The sequence below is a fragment of the Aotus nancymaae genome, unplaced genomic scaffold (assembly GCF_030222135.1).
Source record: "Aotus nancymaae isolate 86718 unplaced genomic scaffold, 86718_ANA_hifiasm-v0.15.2.pri h1tg000002l, whole genome shotgun sequence".
NCBI classification, from domain to species: domain Eukaryota; kingdom Metazoa; phylum Chordata; class Mammalia; order Primates; family Aotidae; genus Aotus; species Aotus nancymaae.
Genome location: NW_026988413.1, coordinates 15,788,608 through 15,816,077, shown reverse-complemented (window position 1 = coordinate 15,816,077; position 27,470 = coordinate 15,788,608). Strand labels below are relative to the sequence as shown.

Genomic DNA, 27,470 nt, shown 5'->3' with positions numbered 1-27,470 from the left:
TGTGTACTAAAGATATTAAAAAGCATTTTACAAAATAAGGCATTTTTGGCAAAAGCCATTGCCATTTTCCAGTGATCAATATCTGTTTCTATGTGTTGCTGATCTTTCTAGCTTTTCTTTTGTCAGTTTAAATTTTTGTTGAATTCCCTAGAAAATTTTTGTTGAATTCCCTAGAAACTTTAACTGCTAACAGCTAACAGCTGCAGGAGGGAGATGCCTGAATTAGGGCAGGTGTGTTTGGCACAGAGCTAAGCTGTGTCTCTATCAGGGATATAAACTCCAGTCAATATGTTAGAGGCTGTTTAAGGATCATTATGATAGCCAGGTGATGCTAAATTGTAATTGTAATTACCTGCTGGTAGCCACTGGGTAGGTGGGGAGGAGAAGGGAGGAGAGGGTGATCTTTATAAATGGCAGGTGTAAAGAGTGAAAATACTTTCTTTTCAATAATGAACTCATTCCCAGATTGGTTAATGGGTATTTTTAAAGCCATGCTAAATTAAAGAAATCCAATTTTCTCACTAGTATTTGGTAGCACATGGGTTCACTATGTATCATATCCAGAAGAGTTCTATACATGAACAGGATTTAGTTGATCTGAGAGTCACTGGAGCTTTCTTTAATCAGAATGGAAATCAGGATAAGCTGAGGTCTTAAAGCTTTGTGGTACTTAAGGGAGAAAATTAACACTGTGTCTTGTAGCTGTTAGTTGGTAGAGGGAAATTCAGGCTACCGTCGTGAAACCTGCAGGTTAAATTATTTTCTCCTCCTAACTTGTGTAGGTTCACAGTGTTCCCTTCTGATAGAACTTTTTGCCTGTGTTGTAAAGTTCTTTGGCTGAGATGGGTGACAAAGATACTAACAAAGAACCAAGACAGAAATTAAACTTTTCCTATTGTGAGGAGGAGACTGAGACTGAAGGGCAGAAGAAAGCACAAGAAAGCAGGGAGGCTTCGAGCCAAACCCTAGAGAACGGTGAAGTGCAGGATTTAGAGGCAAAGCATACACCACCTCGGACTCCCCTTAGTAATGTGCATGAGCTCGACACATCGTGGGAAAAAGACAAAGAAAGTCCAGATCAGATTCTTAGGACTCCAGTGTCACACCCTCTCACGTGTCCTGAGACACCAGCCCAACCAGACAGCAGGAGCAAGCTGCTACCCAGTGACAGTCCCTCTACTCCCAAAGTAAGTAAGGGGTGGGGAACAAGGGACCCAGGTCGCCAAGCTCTGCTCTCCTGTAGTTTAGCTGATAGAGAAAGTAGACTCATGTGTGTATGACAGTCACCTCCAGGCTGTGTATATCATCAATTACATATTTATTGATGAAAATGAAAAAGAGATTAAAGTTACCAGAAAATGGACAGAATTAAATGTTTTCCCAGTTGTCTTCTCAAAACCATTGGTGCCAGTAACTATTTGCTATTGGCCACAAACAAATCTTAGGTAGAAAAAAGTTACTAGTTAAAGAATATTGGAACTGGGAGGAATATTGAGATTTAGAGCTCCACCTGTGCACTTTACATATGAGAAAATGAAGGGCCCAAGGTAGGAACTATCTCATAGCTCGGCAAATGTTAGAGATAGGACTAGAAACCTGATCCTTTTGGCTTAGTCTATTGTTCTTTCCATTACGCCAACTGGCTCTATTCTTTGTGTGATTATTTACTAATACTTTCTAATATAAGAATGTCCATATTCATTGTTTGAACACATTCCTATCTCTTTGCTGCTGCTCCTCACAGAAGAAACTCCCCTCCCCTCCTTGGTCTAATGAAATACAGGTTCTTCTCTTATATGTCAGCAAAGAGGAAACGTGTTGATACTTCTTTATACGCTGAGGATGACAAATAAGCAAGAGTCCCTAATAGCATATTCCTTTATTCTTGTTGTGATTGGTGTCCTGTTGCATCGTTCATGTTATTAAAGCCACAGTTGGGACAGGGTTGCCTCTAATCAACTCTGGTGCCATGGTGTGTGATTCCTAGGCTTGGTATTAGCTCTGCTTCCTGCTGGCTCAGCTTGAGGCACTTAAGGTCATCATAATAACATCTGTGATTCTGACTGCGGCACAGTAGTTGTCAGTGGGTCTCTTTAGTACCTGCTGGGTGTGGGTACCAGGTATACCAGGACATTCTAAGCAGCTTGTGAATTGTAGACCAACTAATATGTTCCGATGTCTATCTCTAGGTTTTTCAGTGGCTACAACACCAACCAAATAATCATTCATTTATTTTTTGAGAATGCTCTGTAGGTAAGGAGCATATAATACAGTCTCTGCCATCAAAGAGCTTACAGTCTAGCAGAGAGGGAGGAGTTATGCCAATAGACACTATGTGATAAGTATGGTCAGAACCCTCGGGACAGATTCTCAGTGCAGTGATTAGGAAAGAAAGAAAGGCATAGGAAGGGCAATGAAAGTTGGTTCAGTTTTGATATATGGGGGAGAATGGGCTCAGAGAATGTGGCTTTGAGTGAAAGTACACAGGGAAGAAAACATGACATTCATTTGATCATTCATAGCTTACCTGAACACCGTGATGTGTTAGCAGACCCTCTGCTGGTAACACGCATTTACTGCCTTCAAAAAGAGCCCACAAAATGAATAAAGATTAAACAAATGAAACAAAAAAATTCAAACCATGTGTGCTAGAGGAATGGTTGAGCATGAGGAGAAGGAATTAGGAATTACATCTCTATCAGGGAAGACTTTCCAAAGAAAGTAATGTTTGAGAGATGCCTTAAAGGACATTTGGAGTTAGCCAGGCAAAGAGGGGAATGGGAATTCTAAGCAGAGGGGAAAAGCATCTGCCAAGTTACCGAGGGGAAGGAGCTGCTATACCTCAAAAACGGCCTGTTACTCACTGTGACAGGGGCCTGTGTGTGAGAGAGTGCAAGAGATGGGGCCAGTGTAGGTGGGCAGAAGCTAGATCAAGATTTTTATCCCAAGAGTGTTGAGAGAGCCAGTACATGGTTTTGAGTAGGTGGATTTTTTTTGGAAAAATCATGACCTTTGTATGTAGGATGGGATGGAGTATGAGAGAGGCTGAGGGCTGAGGAGTATTCAGAACATCTCTGTTGAACAGAGAAGAGCCTGGATTAGGACATAACAGTGAAAAAGTTAAGAGATGACTTGATGGAGGAATTGGGGAAAAAGGAAAACAACAATCTGATGACTGAGGTTCCTGAGGAGATGGAATTAAGTTAGTGACACTGAGGGATATACAGGTTTGGAGAAAAGCAGCGATGTGGTATAAAAAGTTGGATAACTGGTTCTGGAGCACAAGAAAACAATGAAAATTGGAGATCCATATTTGGATACCTACAGCATTTAGGAAGCAGTAGAAGCCATGGGTGAAGATAAGGTCACATAGCCTGAATGCCAGAGTAAGGAGAGAAGTGGCCCAGTTAGAAATCCTGGATCATGCCGAGATTTAAGGGAGAGGCAGAGAACAGGGCCTGGGAGCAAAACTGAAACACAACTGGGAAAGTACATACTCTTTTTTTTTTTGAGACAGAGTCTCATTCTTACCCAGGCTGGAGTGCAGTGGTGCGATCTCAGCTCACTGCAACCTCCGCCTCCTGGATTCAAGCAATTCTCCTGTCTCAGCCTCCCAAGCGGCTGGGACTACAGGTGCCTACCGCCACACACGGCTAATTTTTGTATTTTCAGTAGAGACAGGGTTTCACCATATTGGCCAAGCTGGTCTCGAACTCTGGACCTTGTGATCCGCCTGCCTCAGCCTCCCAAAGTGCTGGGATTACAGGTGTGAGCCACTGCACCAGGCCTGGGAAAGTACATACTTTATGAAAACATAGCTTGCGTTAGAAGAAAGAGGCTTGGTGAATGATCATTGTTATGCAAAAGACAAACTGCATGGGAAAGGAGGATTAGTTTAGTCAGTCTTGTCCAAGGGACTGAACCAGAAATAATGTGAAATTCAGTTCACTGTAAGGCCTTCCTGGCAGAATCATCTAGAGATAGAAAAGCATGCTTAGGAGGTGTAAGCTCCCTGTGGCTAAAAGCAGAGAACACTCACTCATGACCATTTGGTAGGAATACTGCAGAAGGGATTTGTTAGTCTGTTTGCCTTGCTATAAAGGAATACCTGAGACTAGATAAATTATAAAGAAAAGATATTTGTTTGGCTTACAGTTCTGCAGGCTGTACAGTAAGCATAGTGCCCATATCTGCTTCTGGTGAGGGCCTCAGGAAGCTGACAATCATGGCAGAAGGTGAACAGAAACAAGGCAGCTTGTTACATGGTGAGAGAAGTGAGAGAGTGGAAGCAAGACAGGGAGGAAGTGTCAGGCTCTTTTAAACAACCAGGTCTTGCATGAACTAACAACCTGAAAACTGGTTCATTACCATGAGGATGACACCAAGGAATCCACCCCTATGATCCAAATGCCACCTACCAGGCCCTACCTCCAGCACTGGGGATTATATTTCAACATGAGATTTAGAGGGGACAAACATCCAAATGACATCAGATTCAAGCATCAGGGGACTAATTATATTGACTGGGCCTTTAAAATCCTTCTCTGTCCCAAGATAACTATGTGTTTTTGTGAGAGGTTGCCTTCTCCTCTCACCATCTTCATAAGTTAAGTAGCCCCCAAATTTCCCTTACCTCCCTCAGTCATCCATGCTAGAGCTATTCCATATGGAATTATTTGCCTTCTCTGGAGCACATTTATACCCTCAACCTGTGTCATCTTTCAATAAATTTTCAAATTGCTCTACTTCCAAGCCAAACTTCTTTTCATATGTCTTATCCTAAACTATGTTCTTTGAGATTTTGAAAAGATTACTCATAATCCTACTATTCTAGCAATAACAACTATATTAACATAATTAATATCCTTCCCTACATCATAAGTGGAGCTGACAAATTCTCTTGGCCCTCATATTTCCAGACTAGAAATTCTGATAGTGTCTTCCCTGATATGAATACTTTTTATCTGAATATTTTTTAGGCCCCTTATATTTTTCTTGAGATGTAGCAGCTGGAACTATCTATGTACAGCATTCCGGGTGTGGCTGCCCCACTGGTTCGTATGTGATAGATGCATTTTACTTTCCATATGATAATCAGCCCTACAAAAAATGAATTATCGGAATGACTTATTACAAAATTCTAGGTTCATTTCCCAAATCACATTGATAACTGAGAAATATCATTATCGTTTTGCTTATTTTGAACCAATACGCAGTCTTCATGATAAACACCCGGGAAAGCTGTGAGTCTGTCATCGAGGGCTTGTCTGCCCCCTGGATTCCTCAAGCAGCCCTATGAACTCCAAGACATGTGAAACACTTGACTCTGGCAATGACATCATTTTTCTTCACTTAAAAAAAGGCTAGGTTACTGTGTATACTCCACAGCTTCCTTCATTCCTGCTTATTCAATCATTTATTTAGTATTTACAGTAGATCACTATTAATTTTTTGTAGACTCACATTCTTTAATGAATCATGCAATCTGGCTTCTACTTCTACACTAAAATGTCATGGGCAGAGATGATCAGAACTGTAGAAGTCTTTTAGGAAGACCTCACAGGGCAATGCTCATACTATGGCCCCTGTGTGTGCTGCCATACTCCTGAAGATCCATAACACAGCTACTCTCCTGGCCCCTGACATCAGGTCAGCATTCTGCTGCCTCAGAATTCTTTGGCTTTTCCCTTACCCTTTGGTTTCATTCCAGTTAGGTTTAGGCCGATTTTTTTGTTGTTGTTGTTATTGTTGTTGTTGTTTTTTGACGGAATCTCGATCTTTTGTCCAGGCTGGAGTGAAGTGGTGTGATCTCAGCTCACTGCAACCTCCGCCCCACCCCCTGGGTTCAAGCAATTCTCCTGCTTCAGCCTCCCAAGTAGCTGGGATTACAGGTGCCTGCTACCATGCCTGGCTAATTTTTGTACTTTTAGTAGAGATGGGGTTTTGCCATATTGGCCAGGCTGCTCTCTAACTCATGACCTCATGATTTGCCTGCCTCTGCCTCCCAAAGTGCTGAGATTATAGGTGTGACCCACCAGACCCAGCCAATGTTCTCTTACTGTATCCCACTTGGAGTGGTAAGTCCTGCACATTTGCCTATTTGTTGGTAGCTGGTTGTAGCCACTGCAAAGATCTGAATCTTAAGGGCTTAGAGTACTAATTTTCAATCCCTTTGCCCCACTTCATGAAGCATTCTCATTTAATGCTATATTTTAAGTGAAATTAAAAACTTTTTTCATGTTTAACTAGTCTATGAAATCTTTTCCTTACAAGGTAATTATTTCTGAAACACTGATGGACTGCTGAATAATGGACTATATATTCCTTAAGATTTAGAATTCACTTCTGTACCACTTGGCATCTAACCCAGCATCTGCTACGTAGTAGGCACCAAACAAATATTTGGATGAATAATTGAGGGGAAGTTGGAGCATAAACTCTGAGAATACAGGGTCATTTTTGTTTGTCTAAACTTAATGTCCTTGTCTTTAAAAACTGGAGATAGGGCTACAATTCGTTTTCATAACCGGGGGAATTGCCCAGGGGAAGGGGTTGGAGCTGACTGAAGTACAGATTCCTGTGCTGACTTCATGAATCAGAATGTCTAGAGGTAGAGACGAGGATTCTATAGTTTTCATGAGAGGAAGAGTTACAATGCAACTAGTTTGCATGGAAACAGATAATCTCTAAGGACCCTTCAGCAAAAGCATTATTAGGTTCAAATATTAACAACTAACTTATAAGGATATTTTCTTTACTAATGATGTTATGACCTGTTTTTTTGTCATCCTCATTCAGAGCATGCTGAGTCGGTTGGCGATTTCTCCAACAGGGAAGCTTCTCTCCAGAGGCCCTAAGCATTTGAAGCTTACACCTGCTCCCCTCAGGGATGAGATGGCCTCATTTGCTCTGGTCAATATTAATCCCTTCACTCCAGAGTCCTATAGAAAATTATTCCTTCAATCTGGTGGGAAGAGGAAAACTCGAGGAGATCTGTAAGTGCTCTGTTACTTATAACTTGAGAACTGGCTCTATTACAGTCAAGCGGTAAGAAGAGAGTGTTAAAGTAAGATTAGGAACAAGAACTCTATTTGAATTAAATTTATATGCTTACATATTCTCCCCTCCTTAAATATCAATGCTAGTTTCACCTGCTTTATTGTAGAGATTCTAACATCTTTCCATTCTGATAGGTACTATAGGTGCATTCTCTATAAAAGAGCAAGACAGAATAAGCAGTAGATCTCTGGCTTCCATTAGGAAGTTGAATGGGCTATGGAATTGCATTCAAGGGGTCTCCTCTGGTTAATATGAGGCTGGCAGTTGGGGAAGGTGTAGTTCATACTTCAAAGAGTACATTGCTGCTTTGAGTTTTGTGTGACTAGTGATGAAAGCTATAGAGCAAGGATTTGAACTTCTCTGTGGGTGATGGAAGATTGGCTGAAGTGAAAAAGCATTGCATTCAGAGCTGCTAAAGAATAGAAAGCCACGCTGCACTATTCCATAAAGGCCCCTGAATGACAGAAATCATCCAAATAAGGATTGTGCATATTACTCAGGAACATTTCTTTACTATGTCTCTTCAAGGCTTTTTTACAGAATGGAATCACCTCCAAAGTGGGGCAGTCATTTATGTTCATATGTACTCAGCAAAATAAACAGACAGCTAACAATGTAAACTTTGCAGAGCATTTAATGTGCTATCTCAAGTTGTTTCTTTGGAATCAATAAGCATGTGTTAATCAGTCCTTGACCAGAATAGCTTCTCTCAACACCATCTCCTTAAGTAAACAGGACTTCAGCACAAGTCCACACACCTACTTTGGCTACTAAGAATTCTATTGGTTTTAGTTCTTTAGGAGTCTTCCTAAATCATTACACTCACTGAAGCCAGCAACAGAGACAGCTAATTTGAAATCCTGGCAATGAAAGTGGTGACGCTTTGTAGTATCATTTGGTGCTTCTAAGAGAGTATTTTTCCTTATTATGTTTTTATGCTTTATAAAATACTTCATAAAATATTACAAAGTGGTACTAAATTGCAAATACCAAGCATCAGTTTATTTCCATGAATGTAGTGCCCTCCATTTGCCATTTCTACCTTGTGTTTCTCCAAAAGAAAAATCTATTAGCTAGTTGAAATCTTACTTAAGGATCCAGAATACAAGTGTGAGTGGCGAAGAGGATATCTGCCGGTAACTTGGCTTATTGAAGAGTGATTGACAATATGTCATCCTGGGTTAGAGCAGATTCTGCCCTACTTGTAGTCTACCTGTGAACCGAGTACAAAGCCAGATTCTGGGTGAGGGCTGGGTGTTGAAAGGAGAGTGTGGTGTGGGAGTGAGGAGCAAATGCTTTGGTATCAGACCTGCCTCCAAGTCCTAGTTCTGCCACTTGCTAATTGTTTGACCTAGAGTTATTTAACCTCTCTTTGTCTTGGTTTCCTTGTCTGGGGATAATGATACCCATTTAACAGTTTCACATACGTCTGTGCTCTCTTGCTCCAGTTCTCAGCACATGGTGTTCTACTTGCTCTGTTCCCTTAGCTAGTTCCTACTCATTCCCAGAATCTTGGCTTACACATCTTCTCTTCTGGGAAAGCATTTTACTCTTGAAATAATTGAGTGCTGTCTATGGTATCCTTGTTATCTTATCCTGTTCTAGGTTCTTGAATTGAAATTTCCTGGTTATCCCTGCCTCTACATATAAACCGAAGAGAAATGAATTGTCATATTTACTCTTACATCCCTAGAACCTAGCATAGTTCAGGCTCAATAAATGCTAATCATATATTGATAAACTTTTTTTTTCCTAAGTGAGGAAGCTGGTCCAGAGGAAGGCAAGGGAGGGCTGCCTGCCAAGGTAAGTGTGGTTCTTTGGCCCAGCTGCCACAACATAGGCAGTTTATCTTATTCTCTCTCTCTTTCCTCTCCCCTTCTCCCTCTCTCTCCTCCCTCCTCCCTTCTTCCCTACCTTCCCTTTTCTCCTCCCTCACCCTCCCTCCTCTCCCTCTTCCCATACCCTCCCTCCCCTTCTTCTACCCTCTCCTTCTGCCTGTCTCCTTCTGCCCTCTCTTCCCTATCTCCCCATCTCCCCTCATTCTCCTACTCTCCTTCTCTCCTCCCCTCCCCAGCCCACCACAGCTCACACTCTTGCTTTGTAAATGTGCTTTGCAGCTGAATTTATCCGAACCCTAGTCAGGGTCTATGTTCTCAGCTAGTTGTTACTTTGTCAGGCAGTGTCTGAGATGTATATTGCTGAATCATTACTTCAGAGTATTTTTAAATTAAATATTTCTGCTTCTATCTTTAATCTGGAGAAAAATTCTACACTCATGAGGTACAGAAGTGAAGGGAAAATTAAGATATTTTTGGTCTCAAAATAGAAAAAGAGAATGGAAAAAAATGGCATAGAGCCAGAGATTTATATGTAAAACTTTAGCTCTTAAATGTATCAATACTTGATTTTATAATGTTCACAGTCTTTGATCTGTCCCTCATTTGATAATCTAACCTAAGAAAATAATACTGTAAATATTATCCTCAGAGATGTTTATTGTAACAGCAAAAAAGGGAGAGACCAAATGCCTGCTAATAGAAAAATGACTAAGCTAATTACAGTTTTAAGTCAATGGAATGTTAAATTGTCATTAAGATGTTTATAATACCTTGAAAACATGCATATGTTCAGTGTGCAAAAGATTCAAAATTTTATATGCCAAATGACCATAACTATCTATGGTACATTGATCACAGGGAGAATGAAATGGAGCTATAACCACTGCTATTTCAACATTTTTGAATGGTGGAAATGTAATATTTGTTTTCCTTTAAATTTCTAAAGTTTTCTGAATCAAGTTTTATTTGCATAAATGAGATAGGTTAATATGTTAAAATGTTAGCACTTGGCTATTGTAAACATCATAGAAAAGAAGGCCCCTGGCACAGACTTTCCTTCACGTGCAAATGTTTCTGACTTATGCCTTCATTATTTTACTCTTCAATTTTATTCCTCACTTATAATTTATCTCCTGATTTCAGATAGAAACTCTAACACTATTTATTAAACATTCAATAAGTGCAAAGCCTTGTATTTAGTTAGAAACCCTTTAAGGAAAAGAATCTGTCCAAAAAGAGTTACAACCTTTGAAATTTCAAAACAATTTATACATAAATAGGAAGCTATGAGATATGTGTATTTGTGTATATGTGTATGTACATATGTGCATGTGAATATACATTCTCTTACATGTATATATTTAAAATCTATAAGGAATTAGTAAATACTTCAATGAACTAGGACTTGGTAGGAAGAGATAGTATATTAAGATGATTTTAGACAACGGAAATAAATAACTTCAATGCTATCAAGAAAGGAGAACAGAGTACTTGTGTACGAGGGGTAGGGTGGGTGAGGGAGTGGTCAGGGAGAAATGCAGATGGTACACTGGCTTCGTTGGTATCTAGGGGGAGGGTAGTCAAGTAGTGGGTGTGCAGCTGGTAGAAGGTCTTGAGGCTTTCTTACCAGGAGTTTGAATTTCTCATGGGAAACAATTAGGCGTCTCTGATTCTATAGTATCATTTTGCAAAAATAACTTTTAACTACTAGAGGAGTTGAAAGAGGGCTAGTAGCAGTAGCAAATCCAAACAGGAAGGAAACAGAATTTGAGAGTGGCTAAGAGTAATGAAAATTAGAGATCTTGCTGATGAAAACTGATTGGAATTTGATTTTGAAAATGTAGCAAAACCCAAGATTTTTGAAAGTCATAAAGTTGGAGAAAAATTATTCATGATTGGGACACTGAAAAAAGATGACTTTGGGAGCTAAATCAGCTTGGATTTATATTCATATAAATTTATGGAGATTTTTGGTCATAATAGATTAATGAGAATTTACTATGTACTTGACACTATCTTTAGCTTTGTGTTACGCATAACATTTGTAATGCTGTATATTCTCATGTAATATTTAAAAGAACTCTGAGGAATAGTTGCTTTGATCTTCATCTTACAGATGGGAAAACTGAAGGGAGTTCAGACTGGCCTGGGGTTATTTACTCACTGGGCAATGAGTGATGCTGCTACTTGGCCAGTAGTGGGAGTGGTTGCTAGACCTGAGCACATATTCTGAACTAGCCAGTTTGACAATTTTGACAAAATCAGTTCTCCAGACTGGTTTTTGGGAAAAGAAACAGAAAACAAATATGTCTATTCGGCTTGAGATGGAAATGTTAGCATTTAGACTTTGAGACACGTAAAGAAGGGGGGTCTTTTATTTCTTTTAATTTGCTCCACCCAGGTCCCAGCCATTCTTTGAACTGAGGACAGTGGCTCTGGGTGTGAGACGTTGTGTCCCCTTAGAACATGTAGAAAAGAACAGTAGGCCCAGATAGAGAAAAGAATGTTGAGAAATATGTAAGAATTGTCAGTATAGAGTTTATGGAAGGTTGCAAAGAAAACAAAAAAGATTCTTGCTACCATGAGTTGGGGAGATTCTTGCTACCATGAATGTTGACACAGGTAGAATTCATTGCAGTTGCCTCAAAAGTCTTTTTGAAAACTTGGAACAATTTAGGACTATAATATTGTTTAATTTTATTGCTTACAACATATTAGAATTACTCTAATTTGCTTTTTATTAAAATACTTTAGAGATGTGTTTTACGAGAAACCAACATGGCTTCCCGCTATGAAAAAGAATTCTTGGAGGTAGAAAAAATTGGGGTTGGTGAATTTGGTTCGGTCTACAAGTGCATTAAGAGGCTGGATGGATGCGTTTATGCAATAAAGCGCTCTATGAAAACTTTGGCAGAATTATCAAGCGAGTGAGTACCTTTGAAATGCACTATAAGTATAAACTTAAATTTGGAGAGCTGTTTCTTGTCAAATTATTTTAAAATATAGCACTGCTATCACTAAAAATCATTTTTTAAAACTGCTCTGCATTATATGTTGTCTCATATTCATAACATTTCTGAGTTTTCTAGCTTAGATGTTCCTTCCTAAAATATAACATCATCATTTTAGATCATGGGGTTTTTTTTGTTTTTTTTTTTGTGGCTTTCACTTTCTACTGCTGGTCTTTCTGACTTTTTTAAAAATGAATAGATTTATGGCATTGTCTTATGGGTGTCTGTTTCATTTATCAGAAATACTACCAAATAGAAAGTTATTGTAAACTCACTGGTTTATTTTTACTTTATGTTAATAATGAATTCAGTAGTAAAGTTTCAGAGACTACATGCAAGGGGAAATTAAGAAAACTTTGTTTCATTCCCAGAACTGTTCAAGGAAAACACATATTTTCAGATTCAGCCAATGCTTTTTATCAACTGTGAGGATATGCTTAACATGCACAATTTGGAATTACAGGTTTTAGAATTCCTCATTTTTTTTCTTTTTTTGAGACAGAGTCTAGGTCCATTGCCCAGGCTAGAATGCAGTGGTGCCATTTTGGCCCACTGCAGCCTCCACCCCCTGGGTTCAAGTGACTCTCCTGCCTTAGCCTCCCAAGTAGCTGGGACTACAGGCATGTGCCACCACAACTGGCTAGTTCTTCATTTTTATACGGTGACTCATCAAGTACTCTATTTTGCTTAATTTGTGTTGGGATTTTCTATTCCACAAGGAATATCTCTCCCCAAGGCTATTCCTGTGACTATATCATATTGGCTGAGGTTAATATGGACTCTAATGTTAACCTCATTAGAATTAACATTAGGGTTAATGGAAAGAAAGCCCATTATAACATCCACAATCTGGTGTACAGTGGCCTTCTGGTTAAGCCCATTAAAAAGTTTTGATTGTGATATGTTGAAATGAAGACCTGAAGCACATCTGCCATTGAGGCATAACCACTTAAGAGTCTTCTTTACATATGCTATGTTAAATCAGAAGACAATGGACTTTGGTACCAGGCCGACCATGGTTCTTCTCTTAAGTCTACTATTACCAGTTTGACTTTGGGCCACTTACTTTCGAGAGCCTTCATCCTTTCCATGTATATTACCAAGTAATTATGAAGATTCAATGAGATAAAATAGTAAGCAAGCAGTGAGCGCTCAATAAATATTCTGCCATTGCTAATAAAGCCTTATATTTTTAAAAAACATTTTTATGTACATTATCTTGATGGATGTTTTTATTCTTCAATGCTTTTCTGTCTCTTAGGAATTTGGCTTTGCATGAAGTTTATGCTCATGCAGTGCTTGGACATCATCCCCATGTGGTACGTTACTATTCCTCATGGGTAGAAGATGACCACATGATCATTCAGAGTGAATACTGCAATGGTAAGTAGCATATAGACGAATATCTACAAAGAGGGAGATGAACCTTATAAGCCTTCAGAAATAAACTTTGCCTCCTCTTCATAGTTTACACCATGTATAGCAGATATACCTAAGATGTCTATACTATATATTATAGTCTTGCTTGGAAGCACAGAGCTTCTATTCCTCTTTTTTTTTGAGACGGAGTTTCGCTCTTGTTACCCAGGCTGGAGTGCAATGGTGCGATCTCGGCTCACTGCAACCTCCCCATCCTGGGTTCAAGCAATTCTCCTGCCTCAGCCTCCTGAGTAGCTGGGATTACAGGCGCACGCCACCATGCCCGGCTAATTTTTTTTGTATTTTTAGTAGAGACGGGGTTTCACCATGTTGACCAGGATGGTCTCGATCTCTTGACCTCGTGATCCACCCGCCTCGGCCTCCCAAAGTGCTGGGATTATAGGCGTGAGCCACTGCGCCCGGCCTCTATTCCTCTTAAATGTATAGATATACCTCAACTTATTCTTTCTTTCCCTTCTGTTGTCAGGCTAATCATTCAGTTCAGAAAATATTTATTCCATGCTAGACTTGGGGAAAGTGGAGATGAGTTAGACGTGCTCCCTGCCCTTAAGCAACACGAAGGCTAGTAGGGAAACCAGAGCTTCGGTGGATGCAGCCTTCCTCCTCGTCGGCAGCACCTCATGACCTCACCTATAAACTTTGTCTTGGAGTGACTTCATTTTTAACAAGCTCCAAAACATTCTCTTTCCTTACTTATTCTTTCTAATTAGTAAGTCATATGTAGCATATAAATTCTTTTCTAAGAAGACTCTCAAAAAATAAAAAACTTTACTCTAGTACTCTTTGTGTTTCTGAAAGGAGCTGAATTATTCGACCTTCGAACTTATGTGTCATGCTACAATAATTCTTTAAATTCGATTTTACACAGAATGCATTTAAATATGAATTTCCTCAAATTCCATGACTATCTCAGAGCTCAATGAGTGGAGCTATGGTCTTTGTAATTGCTAGTTAGAGCGAGGTCCCTATAACTTGAAGAATGTGCCAATGAACAATAATTAATAGTGTTCAGAAGCATTCTAATACCCTAGAATCAAGACCAGATAGTTATATGAATCCAGGCCTTTTATTTAATTGATAACAACAATAAATCAAGTCTACAGGTGATGTACAATTACTGTAGCTGAAATAAGATTTAGGTGTATATGCAGCTTTTATATTTTTCTTGGGTTGGCAATCATTAAATATTCTTATTTTATGATCTATTTTTAATAAAATTAGACTTAAACTCAATTATATTAAAATTACAGATGGTCTATAACTATTAGCCTGACACTAACATGGAGCTAATTGTTGACACCAATAGTAGGTGGTTGCCGGGCGCGGTGGCTCACGCCTATAATCCCAGCACTTTGGGAGGCTGAGGCGGGTGGACCACGAGGTCAAGAGATCAAGACCATCCTGGTCAACATGGTGAAACCCCGTCTCTACTAAAAATACAAAAAATTAGCTGGGCATGGTGGCGCAAGCCTGTAATCCCAGCTACTCGGGAGGCTGAGGCAGGAGAATTGCCTGAACCCAGGAGGCAGAGGTTGCAGTGAGCCAAGATCGCACCATTGCACTCCAGGCCTGGGTAACAAGAGCGAAACTCCGTCTCAAAAAAAAAAAAAAATAGTAGGTGGTTGATCTTCTGGTTAAGAATTAGGTAAAACTTTTAATATGTTAGCTGATACATACTTGAATCAATGGGCCATGTACTTTTTCTTTTCCTTTTTGAAAACCCTGTAATTCTCCTTTCCAACATGTCTGTGGTATAGATGGGGCAGATACTGTGCTTTGCACTGACACCAAAGTAATCTATTTGTTGGACTGAAGTCATTCATGAGGCATGTGTTGACTATAGTACTATGTCATTTTATATAAGGGACTTGGGCATTTGGGGCTTTGGTAGCTGCAGGGGGTCCTGAAACTAATCCCTTAAGGATATGGGAGGCGCACTGTATTTACTGTGCTTTCACCTGTAAGACTCATACCTTTTCTCTCATTTTGTGGGGCTGTTCTCTGTTGTTCTTTCCCAGGTGGGAGTCTGCAAGCTGCTATATCTGAAAACACTAAGTTTCACAATCATTTCCAAGAGCCAAAACTCAAGGACATCCTTCTACAGATTTCCCTTGGACTTAAGTACATCCACAACTCTGGCATGGTACACCTGGACATCAAACCTAGTCAGTATGATTCTCTTCTGCCACTTCTACAGTGTTTTGTTCTCTCTATGCTATCATAAAAATCTGGGTCTGTATGTCTACCAAGTGTCAAAGACAGTGTTTGCTGGCAGAGTTCCTTTCTTCCATTTGTGTCCCTTAAATCAGTTAAATAGCTTTAACCATTCTCCCCTAGGCCCAGGGAACAGAGAAAAGAAAAAGACTCTTACCCATATTGTAAGGCCAAAAAAAAAGTGAAATTTAGTATTTAATTTACTACAAATACAAGTGACAGCATATCAGCTACATTCCAATTGTGTTTATGACTAGTACTATATTCATCCTAACTCAAGTTACTCATTTAAAGTAAGGAGAAATGAGTGACTTTGTCACTCAATAATGTGAAGCCCAAGGACAAGTTCTTACTATTTCTTTTATTTTGGGGACAACAGTACTCTGATACCAGCCTCTTCAGAGAATGGAGACTATATGAGGTCAGTTCAACTTAAATAGGTATTATCTATCACTAGCTGTTCAGAAGTGATGTGAGATTTCATAGAAAAAAAGAAACCCTTAGTAGTCTTGCTATGTCCACACAAAAGAAGAAAGGAGAGAAGCTGAATTGTCAAATACAGAAAAGAATCTTTGAGATGAAAAAGCTTAGAAATCATTACTTACATCTATTCTGTGATTTTTTTTTTTCCAGGTAATATTTTCATTTGTCACAAGATGCAAAGTGACTCCTCTGGAGTCATAGAAGAAGTTGCAAATGAAGCTGATTGGTTTCTCTCTGCCAATGTGATATATAAAATTGGTTAGTCTGCCTTATACCCTTACCAGTTACAATTATCTTATAAAATTTATACCGATGACTCAATTTATTCAGTTTTAACAAATACATGCTTTTAAAAAGCTCTACTTCTCTTTTTTTTATATTCTTTTATTCTTTTTTCCATCTTTCTGTAGGTGACCTGGGCCATGCAACGTCAATAAGTAAACCAGAAGTGGAGGAAGGAGATAGTCGCTTCCTGGCTAATGAGATTTTGCAAGAGGTATAGGTTAGGGAAATGGAGGGAATTTTATAATCCATTTAACCTTTGACTATCAAATGGAGGCTCTCAGTGCAAAAAATGAAAACTATATATTTATAATTATAGTATCTCTCTTCCCATTTAGAATGGAGGCCAAAGATAGGAGACAGACTCTTCCAAAAAAGTGAGGAAAGCTGGCTCAGTCAAGGATGAATCAATATTCAGATTGTTCTTTCTAAATGCCTTTTACTGTTTCCCAGTATTTCTTAGACTTCCTAACCTCATGGATTGCCTCCTAAGAAGGAAGCCTTTTGCTCAAGCCCATATTGGTCCAGTCCATCTTTATCATGCCATTATTGTTCTGATGGCACCACCAGTTTTGGTTATTGAAATGACGTTTAGTCATTGCCCATCTTCTCCAATGTCTGTTAAGTCAGGCCTAGGAAGGATATAACTTCTTCCTGGGTGATAATCAGGTAAAAATGAGTATTTCCTTCCTGTGATCAGCCAAGTTATGCAGCAAGCCTTTCTGAGCCTGACAGAGCAAAATGGCACTAAGTTTCTGCCTTGGACTCCTCAGGGCACAGCAGTGTTAATCAGGTAGACTTATGTTCTCTCTTCTCTAGAAATCACTACAGTAATGTACCTTTGACCATCGTGTCTGTTTAGAACTTATATGCACTCCAGTCTTTCCTACCAATTGTATTTTAATCTAGACTCACTCTGCTTGACATAGTAACTGGCCTTCCTGTCTTCTGTTTTGAAGGATTACCGGCACCTTCCCAAAGCAGACATATTTGCCTTGGGATTAACAATTGCATTGGCTGCAGGAGCAGGGTCATTACCTACCAATGGTGCTGCTTGGCACCATATCCGCAAGGGTAACTTTCCGGACGTCCCTCAGGAGCTCTCAGAAAACTTTTCCAGTCTGCTCAAGGTGATATCTCTTACGAGATGAATAGAAGATGCAATATCTATTTTTTAATGTGATGGCAAGTAGTTGGGGAAAGAAAAATGGAGATGCTGGTAGTGTCACTAACAGAAAAAGGAATGTGACTAGAAGTCAAGAAAAGATAAGGGGCAGGTAGAGAATCTCTTAAGGAAACTCGGAGAAAATTGTAAAATCTTTCATGCTCAGTTTAAAAAGTCCTGTTACAAACATTTTTTCATTTGCCCTTTCTAACAACCCTGTAAGATAGGCAGGTGGCATCTTATTCTGCAGTTGAGGAAACCATGGCTCAGAGCAGCTCCTTGACACCTGAAGTCACAGTTAATGACTGGTTAACTCCAAAATCAAATCTGGTCTTCTTGTTGCTACTTCAGGGTTTTAACTATCGTTAGTGGTAACAGTGATAGTACTAAAAGAATGAATTTCTACTGTATTTAAGAAGGTATAAGACTACTATATCGATAATCGATAATACTAATTATTTGAGCTATTAGAAAAAAGGTATAATATCAATTCAAAAATCTATCTTTTACTTGTACTTAATGACATTTGAGTAGTGTAGGGGCAAGAAAGGGAAGATACTATGTTGAAACAGACACAAAAAGCTTATACTGTCAAGAAGCTTAATCATACCAAGGAAAGTGTATACATGACTTTATATCATGTCTTAGGGAACAGGATTGGTTAGGATTCCCAAAACTGCCTTAGAAAAATACTTATTTCCCTGGAGATTAGATTTTTTTTTTTTTTGAGACAGGGTTTCACTCTGTCACCCAGACTAGAGTACAGTGGCGCAATCATAGCTTACTGCAGCCTTGAACTCCTGGGTTCAAGCAATCCTCCTGCCTCAGCTTCCTGAATAGCTGGACTACAGGTATGGGAAATTAGTTTCACAGTTTACCTGCAAACTTCAAATGTATTTACAAATCCATCCTTCTTCCTGACTACTTTTGCTTTCCTGAAAGGAGGCAAACTCTTCCTCCTTCCTTTTGTTCAGTCTAATCACCTATTCCCATGTGTAAACCGCCTTGCATTTACTTGATATTTCAGTACCTAAATGCTAGCCCTGTGCTGGGCAGTACGTATATTAATTCATTAAAATCTGAAAATAGTCTAAGAAGGTAAACATAATTACCCCAAATTTCAGGTAAGGGAAATGGAGCTTCAGCAAAATTTATAAAACAAATGGTGGAGTTGGCTCTGAATCTGGTCCCCAAATGGAGGGTTCAGTGTTTTCTTCACTATATGAGTGTCAATTGCTGTATGTAATTAGGTATTTTCTACTATATTCAAATCATGATAGGTTACAGACATCTTCTACCTTAAAATAAATGCTTTAGGAATACTGTCATGGTGGGTTATTAAAATTAAGTGGAACAGCAACATGATGTGGTAGAAAGTAAACAGGAGTAAGAGTTGGGCAAACTGGGTTTTGGTCTTTGCCATTCCAGTAATTTGGATAATTTTTATGGAGTCTTAGTTTTGCTTTAAAACTAAGGCAATAGACTAGTTAGCCAGCCAGCTCCAAAATATGATTAAAGACAAATCCCTGTAATCCTAGCACTTTGGGAGGCTGAGGCGGGTGGATCACGAGGTCAAGAGATCGAGACCATCCTGGCCAACATGATGAAACCCCGTCTCTACTAAAAATACAAAAAAATTAGCTGGGCATGGTGGCGCATGCCTGTAGTCCCAGCAAATTGGGAGGCTGAGGCAGGAGAATTGCTTGAACCCGGGAGGCGGAGGTTGCAGTGAGCTGAGGTCATGCCACTGCACTCCAGCCTGGCACCTGGTAACGGAGTGAGACTCTGTCTCAAAAAAAAAAAAAAAAAAAAAAAAGACAAATCAAAGGTGTGGACAACTGATGCTACCAGACATGGACAATCCTCCTGTCCAAGGTGGTACTCAGCTTTCATTTCTTTCTTTCCTCTGCACAAAGTAGAAACAAGGTCTTACAAAATCCATCAGCAGAAGCTGGGTTAGAGTTGGCTTGAGTGGGAAGACTTTTCCCAACAGTGAAACTTCTGTTTCTTTCCTCTTGTCCTATATCATCAGAACATGATCCAGCCTGATCCTGAACAGAGACCTTCTGCAGCAGCTCTGGCCAGTAATCGAGTCCTCCGGCCTTCCCTGGGAAAAACAGAAGAGCTCCAACAGCAGCTAAATTTGGAAAAGTTCAAGATAGCCACACTGGAAAGGTATATTTTTGGATGATGGAGGTCAAGAAAGAATCTGAGCACTACTCATAATGGTATGACCAGTCTAGTGTGTCTTCTCTATGGATTTAGGGGTGTGTATATGAGTGTGTGCATGTGTGTGTGTGTATTCACCATTATAATACATGGGTCCCTGTCCACAAGGAAACTGGCAGTATGTGGCTCTTCATAGCATGGGGCTGGGAGGCTTTGTGATTAGGCTGCTTGAGAGAGAGAAAATTCCAGTTAATGCAAGCAAAGGAAGCAAGAGTGAGGAATATAAGGAAATACCAGTAAAGAAAACAGGATTCTGAGTGGCAGCAGGTATCTAAGTAACTGGTTGGTGATCACCTAATATAACCACAGGTAAGATGAGTAAGACCGATTTTAGAAACCCATTAAGTGTCAGGGGCAGGCAGGTAGATATACTGTACTGGTACACATTTAGAAAAAAAGAATATTTTTTTGAGCAAAGAAAACAATCTGCTCTCCTACTCATGTAGGCTTGTATTCATGCATAAATTTACTTGTTAATCCTTCAATAAATGGGAATCTGAATATTTACCTGCAGGGAGATGCCATGATCACGAAGGTGGCTTTCCCAGGGTGAGGGTCATCCATTGCACTCCAGATGTGCTGACCCCTGCGATTTCCCCAAATGTGGGAAACTCGACTGCATAATTTGTGGTAGTGGGGGACTGCATTCGCGCTTTCCCCTGAAAAACAAAAAGGAAAAAAAATGGGAATTCAATGGGGTGGAGTTGGAGAAGAGCAGTATTCTGAAGGCATTTTTGAGTAATTATTACATATACTGTACACCACCGAAAACACAAAAGAAGAAAATGAAAAATTGTCCTTGCTTAAAATAAGCTTAGAAGTCCAACTTCTCTTGGATATACGATTATCCATCTTGGAAAGATTAGCTTTGAAGCATCCCTAAACTGATTTCTTAGTATTAATGATAAGTTGTAGAGACTCTTGGTCTTTAGTCAGATAAATTTTCCTAATAATTAATATTTTTCTGTTCTAGTTTTGAATTCCATTGTCCCAACTAATAAAGAAAGTACAAAGTACTATACTTATATATGTCGTTCACAAGAATATATGTAAGTACCTCTTAAGGTGTGATGTGTACATTCTGGGAAGCCAGCTATGGAGACACAGGTGACTATCACCAGCCAGTACCAGTGATGGGCACCCATCATAGCGATGGGGCTAACAGCATTTGAAATTGTCTAGAGCAGGGGTCCTCAGCCCCTGGGCCATGGACCAGTACCAGTCTGTGGCCTGTTAGGAAATCAGCTGCACAGCAGGAGGTGAGCAGTGGGTGAGTGAGCACTACCGTCTGAGCTCTGCCTCCTGTCAGATCAGCAGCGGCACTGGATTTTCATAGCACGAAACTTATTGTGAACTGTGCATGTGAGGGATCTAGACTGTGCACTCCTTCCAAGAATCTAGTACCTGATGATCTGAGGTGGAACAGTTTCATCCTGAAGTCGTCTCCTCCCCCAACCCCCATCCATAGGAAAATTGTCTTCCTTGAAATCAGTCCTTGGTTCCAAAAAGATTGCGGACCACTGGTCTAGACCAAGTGTTGGAAAACTTGTTTTGTGAAGGGTTAGATGGTAAATACTTTATGCTCTGTGGACCATATGCTTTCTGCTGTAATGACTGCAACTCTGCTGTTATAGTATAAAAACAGCCATCGACAACATAAATGAGTGGCTCTGTTCCAATAAGACTTTATTTATAAATACAGGTGATGGGCCAGATTTGACTCAGAAGTTGTGGTTTGTTGACCCTGGTAGCTTTCATATGCAGCCTGAAGACGCTGTTCACTTAATTTAACACATTTTAAAGATCATTTATACTCCAATCAGCAGAGTCTGGGAAGCTAAACCTACCATGTTCTATGGCATGTGTGTGTCAACCATTTTTTATGACATCCATAGTAACTGAATTTTCTATTCTGTATATAGCTCAAGCTTTTTATTTCAGTAAATACTGAAACAAAAAGAAAAACATTCATATATTAGTTTTGATCATATGTATCTCTGATTGAAGATCAAGTAGCCTTTGCTTTTTCCCCCTTTCACTTCAGGGAACTGAGAGAAGCCCAGCAGGCCCAGTCACCCCAGGGAGACATCCATCATGGTGACACTTGGATCTCTGGGACCCACACAGGATCAAGAAGCACAAAACGCCTGGTGGGAGGAAAGAGTGCAAGGTCTTCAAGCTTTACCTGTCAGTAATCCTCCCCTTAAGAACTCTTTTTGCACTAGCCAACCTTTTACTGTAGAACCTCCAGAAATAGACATTAGCTGTCCCAACCTTCCTCTTATAAAATAAAATAATTAGCCAACTTGAATGCCCAAGGATTTCAAAAGCTACTACTAACTTAGCATTTATAGCCAAGATCCTAAAGCTAGTAAGGCTTTGTATTAGCAATGGTCCCAGATACAATAATTGGAAGCTATTTCTTTTCTCTGTTGTTATATTCCTAATGCCATTGATCAACAACTTATTTACCGCTCGTGCTTTTGATGAACAGCTGGAGAACATGAAGGAAGAAAAGGAAACAGCCGTTGATTTGGCCTGTGGATTATGAGGTTGCTGTTGCCCAATTCCCCACCAAGGATCCAGGGACTCATTATACATAGAAAGGAATAGAATTTAGTTTAGAGTTGAAGTAATAGCTAACAGAAAAATGTGCCTGGATTTCCACAGTGCTTCCCAAGTTATAGGATGCCACTCCTAAAAGAGAATTCTCAGCTTCTTTGAGGAAGCAGGTCTCCTAATGTATACCCTTTCTGATACTGTATTTATTAAATAAACGGCTTCACTATTATGTGAGGTGGGTAAAAGTTAGACTCTATGCAACTTGGACATCTTTGAGCTGGCTGTTAACGTGCAGAACAAAAATGCTGTGGGAGGGGCTTCAAGGAAAACTCAGTGTGACTGTGGCTGTTCTCCATCTATTTGCCCTGCCTCTCTCCTGGCTGTTCTGGTTGGTTTGATATTCTGGGTCTCACCAATTTCTCTTGATTTTTATGAGAATTTGGCTTTGTTTCCTGTTTTTTAATCCTATTTTATTGAAATCCTTTTTCTGTATACATTTTAAAAGGAATAGAACACTGTATTTTTAAATAAAGGTTTTTATCTTGTCCAAAGCCTAATTACAAGTAAAGTATTCTTCTTTGTAAAATGTAACTAACAAAGAATGAGAAATTTATGTTGGAGAACATTTTATGAATAAAAGGGTAAGATAATTCAGTGGGTTGGTAATAACAGGTCTTGGTGGCAAGTCCCAGCTTCACAAATCTAAAAGTTAATAATGGTCAGGCTCTGCTGGAAAATTATGTTGGTCTTAAAGGTATTTGAAAACTTCTGTTTGTGTCATCTTAGTGAATGCAACCTGTTAATGATAATGGCTTTTGTGCTGCTTGATTTTCGTTTTTTCCCCTCATTTTAAAAACCTAATTACGTTTTTTTAATTGAATAAACCCTAATACCATTATTTGTTTTGCTTTGGAATAGCAATTCTTTCCATGCAATGTCGTGTGGTGGTGTTCTTCCTATAGTCCATTGCCACTTTTCTTTGCTAGTCTCTACTCAAAATTATAAAATGGGGTTAGTTTATCTCTTGCCTCCCCGCCCCCACTACACGCACCAGGCCATGTCCCTTGTAGTATAGTACAAGGTCAGCCACAATTTGTGATTTAGAACTAGGTAAATGATTAAGTACATCTGATGTACAGATGTATAGATGAGAATTGTTTGGTTATACCAGTCTTCTCAGGCATTGATAACTATGATTATTTGGGTCTACAACCTCTTCTCTACTGTGTTCCTCAGAGCCTGGCTTTACACCTGAATGGATCTGATTCTCATTCGCTCTCTCTCCCTCCCCCTCCACCCGTACACTCTGCAGTGTAGCAGGATGTCACCAAAATAGCATCTATCTGCATAGATGCTATTGAGTGTGAGGGACTGCGTCTTCACTGGCCTTGGCATTTCATCCCTTCCATTTCAGTTAGACGCTTATTCCTTATCTCAGTAACTTTTATTTTTGCACAGAGATCATGATATAACTCAGTAACTAATTATCACAATTATTTCATTAACATCATTGGGCTGGTAACATTAAAGAAGGTAGATTTAATACTTTAGAAAATATGTTACATTAAGGTACAAAAAGATAGTCTTGAGATCTAGAGAAATACTACTGAGCTTTACTGGTCTAAACTCTAACACATGTACCAATTTAGAGAGGCCATTTATTGAAAGCTGTAGAAAGATGAATATTGAAAGATATGAACCTTTTAGCCTGAACAACTATGGCTTTATATCTCTAGATGAACCATATTTTATATCTTGAATTACATAAAAATTGTCAAGTGTGTTGTTTTAATTTAAAAAGTAGCCATAATAACTACTAAGTATTGTTAAATTGCTTTTGAGCCATTCTAATATATATGCAAGTAATCAGTGTAGGTAATAAGTGCTGTAATTTTTCAGCAGCTATCATGAGGCTTTAGAAAAGCTAATTTAAAATCAAAGTAAAAATCTGATTAAAACTTCTTTAAAAAATGGATAATTTACAGCAAAACTGTCCAAAGCATTCTATTTATGATAAAGCTTTGCCAGTCCTGGTCTCTACCAATGGATTCGTAAAACTGTATGCCTTTTAATTCAGGGAGAAATAAACCAGGCCAAAGGTGACTTTGCACCCCTGGGCGTATATTATATATACTTCTTTCTCATTCATCTTTGCAAATGATAAAAGCCCTGAGTCAGTCCACTATTGCCAGGCATTAAAGCTGATTAAAGCCATAATGCTACCTGTCACTACTTCACAGTATTGGGAAGGTTCTCTCTGGAAGAACTACTGCGTGTGTGTGTGTGTGTGTGTGTGTGTGTGTGTGTGTGTGTATCCTATGGAGAGGTTTCAGGGCTTCCTCATCAAAATGCAAAATTTAGGTTTCTGAAAAGGAATCTCTGATACAAAAATACATTGGAGTCACTATTCTAAGTCCTCAATTAAAAAAAATTTTATGTCTCTTTGAGCATCCTTCTAGATTCTTCCCAGATTCTTAGCATGAATGAGACAGAATTTAAGGGGCACCAAGAAACTCAGCAATCAGGATTTGTGACACTTTAGTGAAATATTCTAAAACTAATGAAAAAAATTCAAGATGAATAAATACCAAGATTTTAAATAAAGACAAGATCAGTAAGCTAAAGTTAATTAAAATTATTTAAGATTGTTACTTGCTCAAGAAAAATTGTGAGACATGGCAATTCTCTCAAAACAAGATAAGAAAGAAGTAATTTTGAAAACGTTACTGATCGGTTTACTTCCATTAAGAGTAAAGTTATATTAAATTCCATCTTGGCGTAAATATTTAAGCTTAAAACAATGTTGTGAATTTTAATATACCTGTAGTGTGACGGGTCTTCTCTGGGCTACTAAAGATTGTATGTCCACTGCCTGAATCCTGAAGGCCAGGCCATGTGCCAAGGCCATGGTGACCAGCCAAGGAGCAGGTGTTTCTGTCAAGCCAAATATCCAAGAGAATATCTGAGAACCTGCCAAAGAAAACGGTTCCATCGCATACACACAGCAGGCAAAAAGCCAGAAAATTAGTTTACAAGTATCTTAGGGATGAGAGGCCAGGTGGATCTCTACAGCTGTCCTGTTGCCTTCCGGGAGTGCCTCATATGTAAATGCTGATAAACTCATCTACTCGCCAAGCTGGACTTGTCTGGGTCATTCTTTGGTTTCTCGGCTTCCTCTCAGTTTGGGGGAAGGTTTTTATTAATACAATTCTGTTTTTTTTTTTGGTTATATCTACTTTAAAAATTTTCTTTTCAAAACTTCTTCAACTACTTTAATGTTCTGGAAATATATGTGTATATATATTGATACGTATATACTGTTATATATATTGATGTACAGATATACATTGATATACATATATATATATATATATATATTTTGAGGCAGGGTCTCACTCTGTTGCACAGGCTTGAGTGTAGTGGTGTGATCATGGCTCACTGAAGGCTCAACCTCCCAGGCTCAAGCTAGTCTCCCACTTCAGCCTCCCTAGTAGCTGGGGCTACAAACACATACCACTATACACAGATAATTTTTTTATTTTTTGTAGAGACAGGGTTTCACCATGTTCCCCAAGCTGGTTTTGAACTCCTGGGATCAAGTGATCCACCTACCTCAACCTCCCAAAGTGCTGGGATTACAGACATGAGCTACTACTGGACCTAGCCAAAATTTTTTTAATTAAAATTTTTTTTGTTTTTGTCTTTTTAAGTTTTGTGGGTACAAAGTAGGTATATATATTTATGGGGTGCATTAGATGTCTTGATACAGGCCTGCAACATGAATTAAGCACATCATGGGGGATGGGGTGTCTATCTTCTTAAGCATTTATTGTTTGAGTTACACACAATCCAATGACACTCAAGCTATTTTAAAATGTACAATTAAGTGATTATTGACTATAGTCTCCCTACTGTGCCATAAAAAGTAGTAAGTCTTCACATGTTCTCACTCATAGGCGGGTGTTGAACAATGAGAACACATGGACACAGGGAAGGGAGCATCACACACTGGGGTCTGTTGTGGGGGAATAGGAGAGGGACAGCGGTGGGTAGGGAGGTTGGGGAGGGATAACATGGGGAGAAATGCCAGATATAGATGACAGAGGGATGGAGGCAGCAAACCATATTGTCATGTAGGTGCCTATGCAACAATCCTGAATGTCCTGCACATGTACCCCAGAACCTAAAGTGCAATAAACTATATATAAACAAACAAACAAAATATTAGGTCTTATTTATTCTATTTTTTGTACCCACTAACCATCCCCACCTTCCCTCCAGCCCCCCAGTAACCTTCCTAGCCCCAATTAAAAAAAAATACAGAAACACATACACAGAGGGGTGCACATTCTTCCTTGTGCCTCAGGCTCCAATATGGCTTGGATCCTGTGTTTGGTTACAATGTTAATACAGTCATGCACTGCATAATGATGTTTTGGAAAAAGACTGCATTTACAACAGTGCATATACAACAGTGATCCCATAAGATTACAATGGAGTTGAAAAATTCCTATTGTCTAATGACATCATACCTGCTAAAATATGAGAATGCAATGTATTACTTGTGTTACTTGATAATAATGACTATGTCACTGGTTTATGTATTCACTATACTTTTTATTATTATTTAACTTATTTTAAAAGAGTTAACTGTAAAACAGCCTCAAGCAGGTCCTTCAGGAGGGATTCCAGAAGACGGCATTGTTATCATAGGAGATGACAGCTCCCTGTGTGTCACTGCCTCTGAAGACCTTCCAGTGGGACAAGATGTGGAGGTGGAAGGCTGAGATTGATCATAATGACCCTTTTTAGGCTTAGGCTAATGTGTGTGTTTATGTCTTAGTTTTTTTAAAAAGGCTGAAAAGGAAAAAAAAAAGGCAAAGGTAGAAAAAAAGCTTATAAAATAAGGATATAAGAAAAATACTTTTGTACAGTGGTACAGTGTATGTTTTAAGCTAATTGTTATTACAAAACCGTTAAAGCATAACAAATATTAAAAGATTTGGCTGGGTGCAGTGGCTTCTGCCTGTAATCCCAGCATGAGGGGGGTATGGATCACCTGAGGTCAGGAGTTCGAGACAAGCCTGACCAACACGGAGAAACCCCGTTTCTACTAAAAAATAAAAAATTAGCTGGGCGTGGTGGCACATGCCTATAATCCCAGCTACTTGGGAGGCTGAGGCAGGA

At 39.2% G+C, this 27,470-nt stretch overlaps 1 protein-coding gene and 1 non-coding gene across 2 annotated transcripts; both read left to right on the top strand.

Moving 5' to 3' along the window:
- The first annotated feature begins 436 nt into the window (after positions 1–436).
- WEE2 (WEE2 oocyte meiosis inhibiting kinase) lies at positions 437–23,184 on the top strand. Its single transcript, XM_012447484.2, has 12 exons — positions 437–1,187; positions 6,799–6,995; positions 8,817–8,862; positions 11,652–11,824; positions 13,170–13,291; positions 15,367–15,513; positions 16,196–16,303; positions 16,456–16,541; positions 17,287–17,457; positions 19,525–19,667; positions 21,766–21,908; positions 22,216–23,184. The coding sequence occupies exons 1-12, from the start codon at positions 843–845 to the stop codon at positions 22,251–22,253; spliced, it is 1,719 nt and encodes a 572-aa protein (XP_012302907.1). The 5' UTR covers positions 437–842; the 3' UTR covers positions 22,254–23,184.
- On the top strand, positions 20,222–20,383 carry LOC135274564 (U1 spliceosomal RNA). Its single transcript, XR_010342362.1, has one exon. It is a non-coding gene; the product is annotated as a U1 spliceosomal RNA (small nuclear RNA).
- Positions 23,185–27,470: the final 4,286 nt, after the last annotated feature.

What these genes read in the sequence shown, in the direction of transcription:
- WEE2 (XM_012447484.2), top strand. Translation starts at nt 843, where the DNA reads ATGGGTGACAAAGATACTAACAAAGAACCAAGACAGAAATTAAACTTT. An exon ending in AGGGAGGGCTGCCTGCCAAG is followed by an intron (nt 8,863 to 11,651) that starts GTAAGTGTGGTT and finishes AAAATACTTTAG; the next exon opens with AGATGTGTTTTACGAGAAAC. An exon ending in CAATGTGATATATAAAATTG is followed by an intron (nt 16,304 to 16,455) that starts GTTAGTCTGCCT and finishes ATCTTTCTGTAG; the next exon opens with GTGACCTGGGCCATGCAACG.